General features: G+C 36.7%; 1 protein-coding gene across 1 annotated transcript; it reads left to right on the forward strand.

Annotated features, from left to right (window-relative positions):
* Positions 1-635: 635 nt before the first annotated feature.
* Positions 636-17,002, forward strand: LOC119191817 (PDZ and LIM domain protein 4-like; the record flags this gene model as incomplete). Its single annotated transcript, XM_037445684.1, has 6 exons — positions 636-960; positions 1,054-1,289; positions 9,436-9,643; positions 10,235-10,386; positions 10,787-10,832; positions 16,928-17,002. Coding segments are annotated over exons 2-6 (522 nt in total), but the record flags the coding sequence as incomplete, so codon positions are not given.
* Between the last annotated feature and the right edge of the window lie 601 nt (positions 17,003-17,603).

Raw genomic sequence — 17,603 nt, forward strand, 5'->3', positions numbered from 1 at the left:
ACAAAACGTGAGTGGATGGATGGCGGCAAATGACGGATGGTGCACGTTATTCGAAGCACATTGAAACCAATATGAAGCTACTCGTGGAGGCGCTAACCAACTCACCGAATATCTCGGATAAGGGCATCACGCTACCTAAATTCCAACTGGCACATACAAACACTGATGCCCAGGCTTGGCTGACAACGGCAAGCAACCTGCTTATCGGATTGTGATATAGAGGGAAGTAAATTAATTCTCATACTTAGTAAGGCAATGAAAGGCTTGCCCACAACATGGTTTTCTCAGATAGCTTTTCCTAATATGTAGTGAATAAATTTAAGGAAATTGTTATTTCTCGTTTCGATACTTAAAAAAAAAAACATGTGCAGTGACCAATGACGTTTTACAAATAGACGTGACATGGACTAGCAAAATTGCACAAAGGAGCAGCGTACTATTTATTATAGTCACATACTTGTACAGCCCTTGCAGCTCACATTGATATGGCCCGAGCGTCGACCGCCGTGGCCATCTAGTTTATTGGTCTCTGGTCGCCATGACCAGCCATGACAGTCGAATGTAATGTATTTAATGGTTAAAAATGACTTGAATAGTGTATGCTTATTACTAACGTATGGAATGAAACGTTTTTTTCATTCACAGTTGGAGTATAATTTGTACGTCGTTTAAAAATACAGGAAGGCGTTTTATTTATTAAAATACAAAAACCTTGTGGGCCAACTAGCCGCGACAGCGTTGGAAGTCAACTAATTGAATGTCGGGCAATTGCCTTGCTTTTGTCTTGCCAATATTGAGCTCGGACAACGTGTCTATGTAATGAAAACATCTTAGCCAGCGATTATATTAAAAATGCTTACTGGTAGACCTCAAGAAGGAGAATGTCTTGCTGCATATGCAAGTCGTTTATTTATTTTACTTATTTCACGATGGAGTAATTAAGACAAAGAAGAAGTGATGGTACCCTTAATACTTGCACACATGGGACAAATTGAGCCACGTTTACAACGTAATATTTTTTTTGTTTTTTCTAAAGAAGTAACGATCTTTCAGTCGACTACATAACATGCAGAAGATAACCCCGACCTCTGAGCGCCGAAACACCGCCGTTGCTACACAGACTCCTGTTACTTGTTACAAGAGTACTGTTGAGGGTCATGTGGCGTGGCGGTGCTCTAAAATATGGCCAGTTGCGAGCAGTAGCGCACAATCTGCCACCGTACCGAGCGTTGTGAAGCGAGTGGACGTATGTGGTATGAAACCTATCACTGGGATAATTACGTAATTTGGTGAGCAGTTCTCATTTTGTTTTTGATTTCGGTGCTGACTGTTCCCTAATTAAGAACGAGCGTCTCTCTTAAGCTTGTTGGTACATTGTAGCGTGCAATTGTTACTTTGATTGGTATAAGAAAATGCGATGTATTATGTGATATTTTGATTGGACGCAATTTGTTAGCCTTAGGTTTATCAGTATACACATATCGAGCAATAAACTTAATATAATTGCGAGGCCCTCTCTAGTTAATATTTGCAACGTAAGTAAACGTAGTGGCTGATTTTCTTGGCTTGGATACCGATATACCTGATGATTTTAAACACAACTAATAGAACTTCTTAGCAGCTTCAAGAACCCATTTGTTGAAGGCACGCCTACTAGTAGAATAAAAAGAGGTGAGTTACAAATGACTTTAGTAGATCCTATGAAAAATCGTGCAACGGCAACCATGTCATTGAGTCCTGAAGAGTAAGTGATATCTGCTGGATTTATTACACCAATCAACTCGCTCTTCTCTAACCCAATACTCTTAGTGAAGCAGCGCGATGGCACACATCGAATGTGCATAGAAAACCGAGAATTAAACTCTAATACTCTAATCGGTGATCAAGTTCAAAGATTATCCGTCGTGCGATTAAATAAGTGTCGACATGGCTAATGGATTTAATTAAATTCCTGTAGATGTAGAGGCAAATTCGATACAAAAAACCGCATTTATTATTCAGAACTCTCATTATGAGTTTACTGTAATGTATTTTGGCCTACGAAATGCAACCTCTACGTATCAGAGAGTTATTAATACTGCTCTAGGCATCGATGTATACGTACTACGTGCTGGATCTGGTGTTCCATACACTCATTGTGTTCGACTCAACTGTACTGCGATCCGTACACCTGACTTTAGTATGAATTTCGACATTGACAGCGTGTGGTTGTGTGTGGAGTGACGCTCATTATAAGGGAGCTCGAGTGGGTGTAAGCCTGGATGTGAATAAAAAATGTTGATCAAATAAGTGAAATTATTTGTTGTTCAAGTGAATGAATGGGTTTAATAGTAACGTTTTGGTTGTCATTTTGGTTAAGATTTTGAACAAATAGTTTATATGGACGTTCGTGTCTATAGAATATACATCAATGGCTCTATGTGACTTAGCGCAATCTTCCACAATTGTCTACATGGATAATTTAGTGAAACCTGCGAAAAATGTACAGTTTTTCATTGGTCAATTATTAGTGGTATTCATGAGTAAATTTTTCCCTTGGGTTGGGATAAAACTTAAGAGATGGCATGTTATCAACATTACTGGCTTCCCAGTATTTCAAGATACATCATAAAATTGCGTAACATATCGAGTAGCTAAGTTACGAAGTGGAAAACAACCGATAGTGTAACGGTCCATACTGAAAGCTGATATTCCTTAGCTTACAGTCCACATCGGCGCCACAAGTAAGTTCAGTGGCAAAATGATGAAAGGAATATGTTTTCATTCTAGCAGACAGTTTATTATTTTATTTTTATTTTTACAGAAAACTATCAGCTAAAACAGATATAGTTTGAACAATTATATAACTGAAGGCCAATTTAAAGTTTTCACAGATATGTGTGAGTTTATGTTAGAAGTAATAACAGGCAGCTCAGAAGATTACAGAGATCACATTACCTAAATAAAAATTAAAATGTAGAGAAGTGACACGTATTATAAAAAGAAAGCATCAGCCAAGACTTTTCTTAGTTTCGAGACACTTTCAATGAATTAAATATTCTACTGACTCTGGTTATATAGGAGCTTTGATGATAAACTTACTTCGCAGTACGTACATGTAATAGGCTTGGTTTTCTTATATGGCTAGTATGGATATGTAATCCTATTTTTGTCCGTAGATCAGGACAGTCCACAGAACTATTCGGAATCTAAAAGACACGCTTAAGTCAGCTATGCGCCTTCGTTCCTCTAGGGGATGAATGTGATTTTTTTTGTAGTGGATAATGTAGTTTGGAAGATACTTATGGGAGCGATAGTGTAAATATCTCACAAACTTTCTTAAAATGCTTTCAATTCTGTCGATATGATGACTATTGTAATTTGGGTTCCATACTTGTGAATAATATTCGAGATGGCTATGCACGAGAGTACAGTATAAAACATTAATTGTTTTTATATTGTTGAAGTCAGACGATATTCTCATTACGAAACCTTAAGGTTTAGATGCAGCCTTGATGATGTTAATGTGGATATCATACTAAATTTTCGAGTCGAACGTTACTCCTAAGTCTTTAATGGATTTGACACTGGTTAAGGAGTTTCATCAGTTTGGCTTTCGTGTAAAGGTACAGATATAGCATTTAGAGACGTTTAAATCTTTAAATCTAACTTGTTTCATCTACCGTTATTTGTAAAACGAGTAAGGTCCTCTTGTAGTGCGAGATTATCAGCTCCAGTAGCAATATGACTAAATATTTTCATATCGTCTGTTACTAAAGGATTTCACAAGAGATAAATTTTCTTCATAAGGTAGCCTGGCAGGCGTGGTGGTGGTTATGGTTTCGTTAAGCTTTGAAATGCCAATTTGTTAGGCCATTAAAAAGTAGAATCAGTAGAATGAGAGGCGAGGTGGCCCTGATAAGTGTATAAGAGGCGAGGTGGCCCTTGATAAGTGTATAAGAGGCGAGGTGGCTCTAGAAAAGTAGTGTAAGAGGCGAGGTGGCCATTGTTAATAATAAAAAATGTGAAACGCGATAGACGACGAGGTGACTGTTTCGATACTGCGGACTTAATTCAGTATGTAATGTGGAGTCTATTGAGATTCAGATTGGATACGGAAAACCTTATTACTATGATAGCGCATCTATTTTGTGAAAATACCTTAAAGAAAGTTGTCGCGCAGAAGACAAAATGTACACGATTTCCTTGGTCAGGAGTGGCCGAACTATACTATTATATTACTCTCTTTTCTGCAGGAAACTATGATGCGCGGCCTTCAACATTACACGAGGGCGTGTAATATGTCAGGACGGCCGTGTCGGAGGAAGCCATGTGTCCGGTTGATTGTTGTTTGCGTGCATAACGCACAATAATTGTTAATCTAATTATATTTGATTTGTTACATTTTTCTATTACTTAAAACCTTACGCATTAGCCATAATGTAATAGAAGTTTATTTAAAAATTATAATTTACGAAACGACCAATCAGAGCAGGCACGTGCCTCGAGCGGGGTCGAGGCGCCATCTTTACTATTCAGGTAGGCCATGAGTGCTTTGGACATTCGTTGGAGGAATCATGATAGTGACTGGTCGAGTTGATCGAGTTGGATCGTTGAGAATATTTGTTGGTTAAAGTAAGATCGGTGCCCTGAACCCGCTGCTCGGTCTTAATTGTCCACTTTTCTATCTTCATTATTGTAAAGTGACAAATATTGTTTAATTTGAATTCGAATATAAAAATATCTGTGATCATTGTGTTTTGTGCTCGCATTTTACCCTGATAACGCCCACTAAGTCCGCAACCATTAATGATGATGTCGACGGGAATAATGCTTCTCCGACATATATTATATTCATACTTAGTATGCCACACATAATTTCCATACATTCTCAATAAGGTACTAGAGAAATGCAAATGTACTAGTGTTTACATATTTTTTTCGTAAATTCTTTTACACAAACGTGGTGTATCGTCCTATACGTTCAAACAAACAAGGGCTGTATATAACATGATGATATATCCATGAAACAAGCGGGAATAGATATTACTTGTTAGATTAGCATATTAATACCAGTTTCTGTATCTTGTATTGATCGCAGCTCTGTTTAAATTCGCGTCACAAACTTACAATCCTAGAATATTTTAATTTTATAGCATAAGATCAGACGATCGGGTTTTAAAGATCTCAATTACCTAAATCACTTATACAATCAAACGTGTTGATCGCCTTTAATTTCAATTAGCGCATAGGTTTAAGGAAGACAATCTAGTCTTACTGTAATTTAGTGCTTAGGTATTATTAATAACGATTGTGTTCTGAATTATGCCTTTTGTAAAAAAAAAGAAATGAGGATAGAAGAAAGAAGATATAATTTCGGTCCACCAGAAATTTTACTAACAAAACAAGCCACTATACATACTTGGCACTTAATACCCTCAGATTATTATAAGTGTTAGTTATTTTTCTAAGTTTCATACCGGTTTTATGTGTGATAGTTGCATTGTGCGTAGGGTTCTATATAGTGCTCGGCTGACGGTCACCCGACATTTTACATTTCCCAGGGTCAGCTCGCAAGCCGGTTCATACCTCCCCAGCATAGCTTTGCAGTGATAAATAATAGACTTTTACTGCGAAAATATTATAAAATCAAATATCTGTAGCATGTTTTTCACTTTTGACCTTTATATACCATTAATTTAGTTCCAGAAATAACCACATACGCTAACCTACGCGCCACTTCCTTGGCCCTACTCATGTTTACGTGAGACCGCCGCGGGCACCCCGCCTAACTCGCTTTTATTTCAGGACGTTGCGGTTAAAATAACTCCAACTAACTTAATTGATCCTATTATAAACTTAAAGGTTGGTTAGCTAATATTGTTTAGAGTGTGTGTTCTCGGTTCATGTCGGTCATTGGTGGGAGAATGTTCGATACTTTGTACCTTAGATACTGTCTTTTGTTACAAATGCGAAAGTTTGTGAAATGTTTGGATGTTCGTTAGAAATGGATATAGAAATCACGGAATAGTTTCATTTGGTTTGGACAAAATGAACTATCAACACCGCCGTTGGAAGGATGAGTAGAACCAGTATGTTGATGTCACCGGTCTTGACCTAATGTCGCTCGGAGATATAGCATCATTCGACCATCGACAGAGTCCCTTACACTATGTAAACTCTACATCGGCATACCGACCAATACCGGCGATGCCTTTTTTGGTACATATGAGACAGTTCCAGAATATGCTGGGAAGACTTTGAATTGCCACATATATACACTCACGCCTCTTATTCCCGAAGGGTCAGGCAGGGTCATAACAGGTGCACCCACTTTTCGCCGTATGTATTGCGTTCAATGATATAACCTATTATACGCCCCCTAGGGCGAGCCTATCGCCATATTGCGCACAAATTCCAATACTGAGTAAAAGATCTAATATTAATTTTCCCAACCCGGGATCGAACTTGAGGCACTGCATATTATGCAATATATTATGTCAGTTTTTATATCGCTACTCAATAAGTACGGTAATGTTTTCCACAATGTCATTTTGTACATTAAATAAATCTATCTCGATCATTTTTATTCTCGGTATAATGTTTGAGGCTCCTATTAATAACAAGTTAGAGGATTCAAAGCAATTTTGAATATTTCTTGCGTAGAATAATAGAAAGGTTTTGATACTATTTTATGCTGTAACCGAACTTATGAATAATGGATAGCATTTTAATTATGATATTATAAGTGAATTTTGAGAGCGTGGTTTGATTTAATTACATACGTAACAGTTCAGTCAAAGCTATGTTATTTTGACTTTTTAATATTTGATTCGTCTAGTCAATGTGTAGTTATAGTGTACACTAATTTTGTATCAAGCAACAATGTTTCTTTATCTTCAAAGGAAAAGGTCGAATCTCATTTAGATTTTCCCTAGAGCATTTACTTTGTGATCGGGTCTAGGTATTTTATACACAAGTGCTCATTTTCTTCAAAGGTCAGCAACGCACTTACGATGGAAATACACGTATTGACCAACACTCTGATGCATTTTAACTAATAGTAATACTAGTGCATAAGTAACAAATTACTATGCCGCAACGGTAAAACTACTGAACAAATATTGATGAAATTATGGCACAGAGTAAGCATAAACTCCAAAAAAAAGACATAAAATACTTTTTTATACTTGTCACACAAATTCTTATAGGCAAAGCCGCAAACAAGTATATGATATTATAATTTCAGATTAGTAACGATAATTTTCACCTTATTACTATGGCACACTCAAGTTTCCCATAGCGTTATAGGAGTGACAAAAACCTCTATCCCCGATTCCTACGAGGTGCCTATTGTCATGGTAATCAGCTGAAACAGGGTTAAGAGCCTTCTCAAGTGCCTGAGTGCTAATCAATTTTTATGCCGGTTGACCTTGATTTTCTCGATATTAGATTCCGTATTTTGTTCACTATGGTTTATGGTAATGTCAGCTCATTTCGTAGTTGATGGCTGTCCTTCTTCTAGTATATTTAGGCTGACTTGCACAATACTAAATATGGTTAACGTAAAAAATATTTTAATCATAGTGTTTTTGTCAATTCTTTGATGACGGTGACAGCACGAGGTTTCAAATGTGTTTTACGCTACATTTATTTCTTATTATTATCCAGCCGTAGACTATAAAATATAGGTGCCTTCCTATACACGTTTCCTCCTCGTGTACGCCCCGTTCTATGACAGTAGACTGTTGGAACTGACCTACAACTATTTCATAATTAAATTGGCTTTGTTTCTAGGTTTTGCCTAAATCGTCGGTTGTGTTAAAACCTGTTTGCAGGTTAAAAGTAGCCTACAACACCCAGGGATCATCTGACTTCCTATTAAAAAACCGAATGGCACAAATTGTTTCACACTATATTTCTTAATCATTAATTTATTTTTCTTTGCCCTTGGGAGACCACAGACTCATCTCACAGGACAAAATATTGGTGACCCTAAACCTTACGGTGTACACCTCAAATATACACTAATAAGGAGAAATCTAAAATATTTGAGAACAGAGACCCTGACCACACGAGTGGTATTGACAGAATATAATCACCAACGCGTTCGCAATAACTGGGCGTAATAACTAACACGAAACGGACCTTTATAACTCATTCGTGATTCATTCAATAGTTAATGAACTAGTTAAGTCCCACGTCCCAAGAGAGCTTATTAGAAATAGTACAACGCTACAAATTCCTCGTCTATTAGAAAATTTTATCAGCAGTACAGAATATACAGCATGAATAGGTTATGTCCGCTATGTATATATCAGGAATACTGTCCCTCTGCTGGGCACTGGGCGGCGGCACAAACGTTATTCGCATTTTGCAGAAATTATTTTGTTTAGATTATCGACGCTTGAAAGGCTTCATGCTACACTAGTTTGATACGTAATTAAAATTAGCACGTTATTTATGTTTTTTCAACCTCGTTAAAATTATTCCAAAAATAAATGTCGCTTTATTAGTCTATTAGCCTTTAACCGTCGATATAATGACATAAACCTACCTGGAGGATCAAATCTCGGGCAAATGTGTAAGAAAGGGTGCGACAAAGCGTCGCCAACATGGGACCCGAATCCGAGCTTTCTCGGTCCACAAACCCTGTACTATGTATGCTACTAGGCCAATGAAGGTACATATATATTAATAAACAGAGAGATATTATTTACTAAGCTATAAATATAACTTTGTCGGTCATTATTGTTTCTTGGAAAATATTTTTCACGATAATAAGATAGACAACCTACAGTTACGGAAGCCACGTGTCACTCTATTTGTGAATATTCTTTTAGAATTATAATATTAGAATTATATGAGTAACTATTAAACGGCAATGAAGTATGATTATGTCATTCATATAATAATTTAACTTTAGATTAACGTATATGTTGCGTGCGCAGTACGACAGTGCTCTGAGCTCTAGGGTCCAAATTCCGGTCGGCAAGTGATATTTTTCTGCTCCTTGCCTGAAGTTGCTCGGCTCGCCCTTTATCACCCCATGCGATGGAAGACACTCAGTGAAAAGTGGGTGATTGCACCTCAGGTTGTGCCTTCGGGATAAAGGCGCGTTGTGTTTGTGCGTGTGCGTCTTTGCCTATGTGTATGTGTCTATTTAATATTTAAAAGAAAGCATACGATGTAGTATTATTACAGTTCAATTAGCTAGTCTAGTTAGCTCTCAAATGAAAGCTGTAAAATGTATACTCAGCGAAAAGTAATCTATGGTAATCCAGGATTTAGTCTCATTTTATTTGGTCTCACTTTCAGATAAATTTAGGGATTTGTGTTAACTCCAGAACGTAAACGTACTAACAGCGTTACTTAATTTTAACCGATTTAAAAAAAAGAGATTCTCAATTCAGCCTTTTTTTGAGCCATTCCTAATACGAACCCTGTATTTTCCAGTACAATGCCTCCAGAAATGGCAGTGTCGATGCGCCGGACGAAGATGAAGGCGGAGGGAGGGTGGGCGCTCATCGCCGGCGAGATCACTAAGCCCTCGTGGGAGTCGAGGAACGAGGGCATCCACGAGAGAGTCAGCTTCGAGGACACCATCTGGGGCTTCGACCTCGCCGGCGGCTCATATTACAAAACTCCGTTAAGAGTTACATTTGTAAGGACGATATGATTTAGTATAAATACTTTAGTACAACGAATTTTCTATCCTTTTTATTACTCGATAAAGACCGTCCGCGAGTTTTGTTCCTAGTTATCTAAATCCATTCAAAGGTTGTTTAGAAGAAATCGTCGATTGCATCAAGACTACCAATTTTACTTTCTGTTTGTTCATAATCTCTATTATATATTTAGATGTAGAATAGATAGTTTAAATACATAAATAAATATAAAACTGAATTTTATACATTCTTGCAGTGAGGTTAATCACCGTAATTACAGATATATAAACGATTTAAAGACTTTTCTTGATATTTGAAAATATTTTGACTTGCATTTACAGATTTTGAAAAAATATTACATTAGCGAAGCAGAAATTTAAACAATACTTATTATATACAGCTTTCGATAAGGATCAATCACTCCATTGGGCTAAATGATATAAAGCAGAAAAAAAATTATTATAAGACATGATTAAAATTTCCTCTTAACGAATAATTAACCGTCCCTAGAAAAGTCCGAACCAGTCACTGTTTTACTCTACTTTCCTGATCACGCAACTCATTTAACAACGCCTAATATCTGACAGGTGAAGCCCGGCAGCAGGGCGGAGAGGGCTGGCATAAGGCCTGGGGACAGACTGCTGCGCATCAACGGCGTGGACACCTCCACCCTCACCATCCAGGAGGCGCACGATATCATCGTCAAGGCCGGCCTGTATCTCCATCTTAACGTTACTTCGTGAGTACATGTATATATATTATTCAGTTAGCAATAAGCCTGTTCTTTTATGTACTATCCCACTTCTGGACACTGTATTAAGTTAGGAGAATCTAACCCCCGTATTCATAGACGTTTTTTATCTAAGGACGGAGCAAAGGTGTGACAACAAGTCTATTTTTCCGTGCTGACGGCATGGCAGCCTTCGCAGTGCGTAGACATAGGGCCGTTGTGATTGGCTAATATTGTTGTATCTTAATATTCGCCAATCACAACGGCCCTAAGTTACTGAGAAACAGACTTGTTATCACAGCATTATTACGTCCTTAGATAAAAAACGTCTTTGAATAAGGTGGTAAGTCTAAACACCCAGTCGCCAGATTTATGATTGGCCAGCTTATTAAAATTTCTTTCTTTCCAGACCGGACGACAGAAGTGATGCCTACTACTGCTACGAAGATCCTATTGTAAGTACTGTATTTAATCCAGGTTTTGAAGTAATTGGACTCATATTTTATATAAATGAACGAAGAAATTAGCAAACGAATCGCCTAGTGGTAACCATCTCGACGACGTTAATTTAACAGTAGCAATAACACCCGAATTAACGCAGAGGAAGCCGCGTGTAAAAACATGTATAAAATCTACTCAATGCCCTCCCACAAGCGAGTGTAATTACATTATTTTTCATAATAAAACCTAACAAATGCCACAGCAAATACACGAGTAAACCCACCTCGATACCAAAGGATATTCTTAGAAACACACAGCGGTGTTTGCGTTCCTTTATCAAATGTCACATTTTTTTTCCAACTGAATGCACTTCATTTGTAAGCTTTCAAGGAACTTCATATATTTTACTTGTTTGAAAATTGTTTTTATTGTTTACTATCTGTGTATAATACAATTAAATATGAAAACTAACAAGCTTACCTGATAATACTACAACTACAGCTTCTGGAATTAAGAATTACAATGGACTGAACTTCGCTTATTTTTCTACTATTTATATTCAGAATTATCATCATCATCGGCAATTACCATCTACGAGAGTTGATTAAGTAGCGTTCATTGAAGATGTAAGGAACGATATACACCTACGCTGGTGACTTATCAGACCGATTCTAGCCCGAAAGATACGACCCCAGTTTTGGCAGCGGATTTCTGTATTTGTGTATGGTGGGGGTAAAACGGTGTGATCGGAATTATATTGCTCAGTAATTAGCATCTCTAACGTCCATAATACAAGATTCTAATCCATGCACACGGTTTCATAATAAAAGTAATGCGGTTATACCCATACTCTCATACAAAATATTTCACAATTAACTCGACCTAAAACTTAAACTACAGATAAACAAACTGAACTAAGTCCAAGAGTTTCATAAAACAAAGATCAAATGTAAATTGCAAACTGAGTTAAATCTGCATAGGAGTGAAGTTGGTAATGAAATATACAAGATCAACACTGACCCGAAGCCAGTGAAGTTAGCCGTGCATGCAACGACGGTAATTGATTACAAACCCCGACAAGAGGAATACTATCTTTAACAACTTGGTTAGCCAGTCGTGATTTGTTTAGGTTAACCTTTGAAACGTTTTGGATGTTTAGGCAGATGATGGATATATTATGAGCTACTTTTTAATTCCGAGGGAAATACCTTTTAAACGGTCGGAGCGGCAAAAAAAATATTGTGTAATTATAAAAAAATAACCAATATAATAATAAGGCACTCACTTTACATTCAGGCGGGCTCTCACCTATGACATACTTACCACCGTAGGTATCTCATATGTGGGAGTCCGCGTGGGTAGGTACCATAGTGGGTAGGTAGCAGAGTGTAGTTATAGTTGTGTTCCGGTTTGATGTACATTGTAGCCAGTGTAACTACTGGACATAATGAGACTAAACATCTCATGTCTCAGGATGGCGAGCGCAAAGGAATAACAAACAACAATACTTTTTAATTCAAGGAGTTCGATGGTGTTTCTACTATTTATGGGAAAAAGCCACAAAAAATATAGCAATTTTAATTTCATACACTAGTATGAAAAAACATACGTTACCAACGTCTGTCTCTCTTTCTGGGTTTGTAACATTTATTTATGAGCAAATTCAAAAAATGCTATTATATTTAGGGTAAAGTACTTAAATATTCAGTAAGATTCACGAAAAAGGTCGACTCAGAATAATACGTCTCAAATTTTCTAAGAAGTCAAACTCAGACGCAAACTATCTTTGCTAAAATGATGAGTTATCGTTTTCTAAACTAGGCAAATAAGAATTCAAGAATACCCGTTTGATTTAGAATTCAGATTTTCTGTATTCTGAGCGGATCTTAGTATTTGTAGAATACGCCAAACAACGAACATGTACGATCTAAAGGCTAATAAGATAATTGAGCTATATAGTCTTCTAGATGGTTTAACATTCAGAGGAACAGATCAAGTGCAAATAGTCTGCATGAATGGATCTGCTTATCTGGGGTGGTATCAAACACATTGAACAGTATAATTAGATATAGACCGGGCGTCAGGGCCAAGTTTGTGCTCCAAAAGCTATTACTAATCGATAATAAGTAAGGGTCTTACGTGAAACGTCCGTGTGATAAGAATTAAGATGTCATAGCGTTCTTAGATATTAATACAAAAATAACAAATACTAATATGCGCATTAAAAGTGTAAATTACAATATGGAAAAAATAATAGCTGCTAGTTAATAGTAGTTTGACATTGGTGTTTTTTGTTAATTAACGGTAGATTGAATTATCATCGCAAAATTTTTGTATGACAATGTTTTCAATGTACACTGGATATAATTTGAACTCTTTGGGTGTTGCCAACGTTCTAAGAGACAGGCGTATTAGGTTCGTTGTAAATGTGGAAGATAACGGTAGCGGTAACCAATAACTCTGTTAATAATAGACAATTTGACATTCGATTTTATCTTATTTGCAATATTCACTGTTCGTTGGAGTCATTAATTAAGAAACAGCAGTGTAATCAATCAAATGCGAGCACGTTTTGATAGATTTATTGATTTAGTAAGCAATTAGGCGGTTTTGTGAGCGACTAGCAACCCGCTATCTTGCATATTTATATAATGAAAAGAGATGAAAGGAGGGCCAAAAGTCGCGTCGCCTTCCCAATTTGAATTTACCTTGGTTATGTTTGTAAGTATTGTAGTCATCATCATAGTTTCAAAACCTATTTTGCCTACCCTATTATATAAATTATTTATAGATTTAGGTTCAATATACCCAAATCCTATCAGTTCTGGTGAATGCAGTATTTATAGTCGTAATTCTTGGTACAAAGTCACTTAGACTTATAAAAATTTACCTCGTGTACCTTCTTACTATTCTTAGAATTCCAAGACGTCAATACGCAAAAAAATACAGTCTCATGATGGGTCTGAAGGATTTCGGTAAATGATCTATTTCAAGCCTTTTCGGTAAAAGCCCATTTTAGAAGCGCTCCAGGAATCTTAATTTGAAATTAAGTATTACACTATTTATTTCGAGCGCAATATTTTTACAATGATTTATGGCGTGGCGACTGCCTAAAATACAAATTGGTTGATCTGTTCATACACGGTGGCGCAGTGTCCGGTCAGTGTCAGGACCGTCGTCTGCCAGGAATGACAAGTTTACTGCATAATAGTGCAAGCATAACCTGTCTCATTTGTTTTAAGTCAATTGTCAAACTAAGAAGGCCTATGAAAAGGTAGAATCCATCTGGGTATCCAAAATCAATTTATCTTATCGTTGTACAGCTTTGAAGAATATTATAACTAATATTATCACTGGGAATATGTGACATAACACTCATAATATGGTGAAGAAGTTTTAGTCACAGCGAAAATGTGTTCTGAAGCGCCATTTTGGCGATATCAATAATCTTATTTCAAGATAACTGAAATAAAAATCTTCAATTGTCTGTGAAGTATAACTTCCTTACGAAGATATATTTTTGCCGTTCTTTCACTGCACGGCCGCGCGCGACGAGACGTTTCGCGAAAGGCTGGATTTGAAACGGTTTAATGTTTTTGTATATAACATTTAAATGGAAGCACGTACTGCCGCAGTGCTACTTGGCACCGACTGCAGACGCCACGCTTATATTTTCTAAGTTTCTTTAAAAGAGTTCCGGTAATACTCTCTTAATTCCTGCACTATACTTGGCGCGCCTGCTTGAAATGTAGTTTTTTAAAAGTATTCTACTTATAAGCGTAAGCCCCGTCTTTATCACCGCGGAGGTAGAACGATGGGTAATATAAATATGATGTTAGAATTTATATTCAGTTTTCTTCTTTTACTTTTTTTATGGACTTTCACCGTTTGTCTAATAGCTTTAGTTTTAATGTTATGCATTAGTACTAAATTATACTTTTATATGTATAAGACAATAAATAAATGAATACAACTATATAACACATACAGTTCGCCGAGCTGTATATTATTAGGTCAGAATTTTATGTTTGTTCATATTTTTACATCGCCTCTCGACAGCAGAATAGTTGAAGGCGGTTCTTTATGACTCGTATTTAACAGTGTTAAGTTATTGCCGTTTTATATCCACGCAAGGCGTAAACTCCACTCTGTAAGGCTGAATGATTAACTGGTAGTCTCGTTACATTGTTTCTAAGAGTAGTGTAAGGGCGAGTAGCAATGTTATGTACAAAGAAAAAAACTTATCCAAGAAAGACATAAAGAAGCAATCTTCAAAAAACCTGTGGGTGGCGATAGCTCGACTAAGTCCATAGATTAGCGGACTCGAGATTAGCTAATAGAATTGGAAGAAATTTGAGAAAAGGGGGAAGAGATATATTTAAGTCTCCAAATATATTATTACTGGAATCACTGTAGCTTCAAACATAATTGAAAGAGGAACTGACGGGTTTTTCTTTACTTATGTAGTGGTTCCTCTCTAGTCAGATAGAAAATATATCCATCAGTATAACCTGAAATCGAATTAGGCATAAAAACGGTTCAGTTGTAAATTATGACGATCCACCGAGTATGGTCGGGATGCTGACTTTGCGCCATTTGTAACGGAATAAAGTCGCTTCTATATCAGCAATAAAAGAGGGTTAGCCTTTGAACATTCAGAAGCTATATCGTCCAACTGACTGGATTTATTTGTAGGTCTTCATATAAATTTCAGGTATCTACGGATTCTAGGTTACCGAAGTAAATGAATATGTAGTTATTTTATTTAAATCATGCTTCAGCCAATAATTTTCTTTTATATCGGCAGGATCGCAGAGAGAAACATTGACGCAAAGAACTTTGTTAAGTTTTAAGCATTCACTTTATTATCAAGGACATATTTCCCTTCTTTAAGCTGTATCTCATCAATTTAATTATCAATTTCAAGGTGGTAATCACATACCAGGTGCTTTATATGTTATTTATCTGTGTTACATTATTACAATGCGTTATAATATGTGAGCACCAGAGTTACAGTTTAACATTCTCTGTAACGCGATGAAAACGTAAATTATTATGATTTCCTCTTGAAAATACGCACTTGGCATTTCCTACCGCAGTTAGACAGGGATATATATATAACAACAGCACCTCACTCACTCATAAGCATGGTAGATATGTGTACAAGACTTGAAATGTCGCTTGTTATTTATATTTCTAAGCACCGCCAACGTTCATTAGCCTGTGAAATGCCAGGATTTGCAAACATGTTTGAGACAAAATAAAAAGACGGCAAAATATATTTTAACACACTTTCATATTAGGGATCAGCCGATACATTCCGTAAAGAGACATTATCCAATTGAGAGATGAGTTCTCTTATCCAGTAAGGTTATATGATTGGATCTTGTCAGTATATGAGCGCTTTGTCTTAACACACCAAAGCTACTCTCAAAATACACTTTATATCAGATGAAACTACAATATAACACATCCGCGGATAACACCTGTGTCATCCGCGGATTTTGTGTAATGGCATAATTAAATAACTCGAGAGTTCTGAGCTGAATTAGTGACTAGTTATTAACGTCATGTTTTAACGAAGTTAACGCGCGCAAAGGAACCTAATGGATTTGGATTTTCGAGAATTCTCAGTTTTCTTGATAGAAATGAAAGATACATTTATAATCGCATTACGCTTAAAAGGAATTATATTTTAAGCTTTAAAGTGGTTTTAATAATTCATACTGATATTTTTATAAAGTTGAAATTTTTATACAGTTTAAGACTTAATTCGTTGGATTTGCGATGTCTGTCCATGAATAGCATTGCTCAGAACATAATTCAAATTATAAATAACGATACAGGTCCTTTCTCATTTCGGTATTTAGCATCTTTTTAGAGAGTCGTATACGACCGATCAATCTAGCATTGGACAAAAAGTTTCAGTCTCAGGAAGCGACATGCTTATATTAGGTACAAATTCCAGATTCCAGGCTTATACTGAGCAGAAAAATCCAATATCAGGTCCCAATTAATTAATTTATTCGAACCAAGTAACTCAGATGCTAACAACTACGTTACTGAAGCATTCCTTAAATAATAAAACAGGTGATGTTTCTTGATCCAGATCGATGAGTATGAAGCCGAGCAGGAGCGGCTCCGGGCGGAGGCGGCGCGTCGGCGGCAAGTGCACGCCAAAGTTGTGAGTGCTTGTTTACTTCGTTAGAACTAACCTAACAACTATTTCATTAAGCATTCCTAAGGGTTTTACTATTTTCTTGGATGCTACTGGCTCGAGGCCAGAAGCAGTGGTATGAGAGAGGTCTATAGTCAGTAGAGGAACCTTAAAGGTTGTGAACGATAGATGCTTCATTTGGTATCGCCTTCCAAGTCTAATGTCATTGATGGTACATAAACTGTGTTCTGAAGTGCTGGATTTAATGTGGTTTTTAAATATTGTGGCTTTGATCGGATTCTTCAGCGAAGGAAGGGAGACTTTTGTTCCGCTTTAGATTTTCTTTTGTCATTAATTAAATTACGTTTAATTGGGGACGTATCAGGTAAAAAATGTTAATTAATTTCAGAGCTCATACTGGAGTCTTCAGTGGCCCTGGGTCAGTAAAAAGAAGGATAATATGGAGGGAATCCAACTGTTTCATGGTGCCCAGCAAATATGAGGAAAAGCACAAGTTAGTATTTTTAATTATTATGTTTTACATTATTATAACATTATCATCCCTTACTGTTCCTCAACAGAGAGCTGTAGGTACAAGTTATAACTCTTTACCCACTTGTTTTCCTAC

The sequence above is a fragment of the Manduca sexta genome, unplaced genomic scaffold, assembly GCF_014839805.1.
Source record: "Manduca sexta isolate Smith_Timp_Sample1 unplaced genomic scaffold, JHU_Msex_v1.0 HiC_scaffold_1953, whole genome shotgun sequence".
NCBI lineage: Eukaryota > Metazoa > Arthropoda > Insecta > Lepidoptera > Sphingidae > Manduca > Manduca sexta.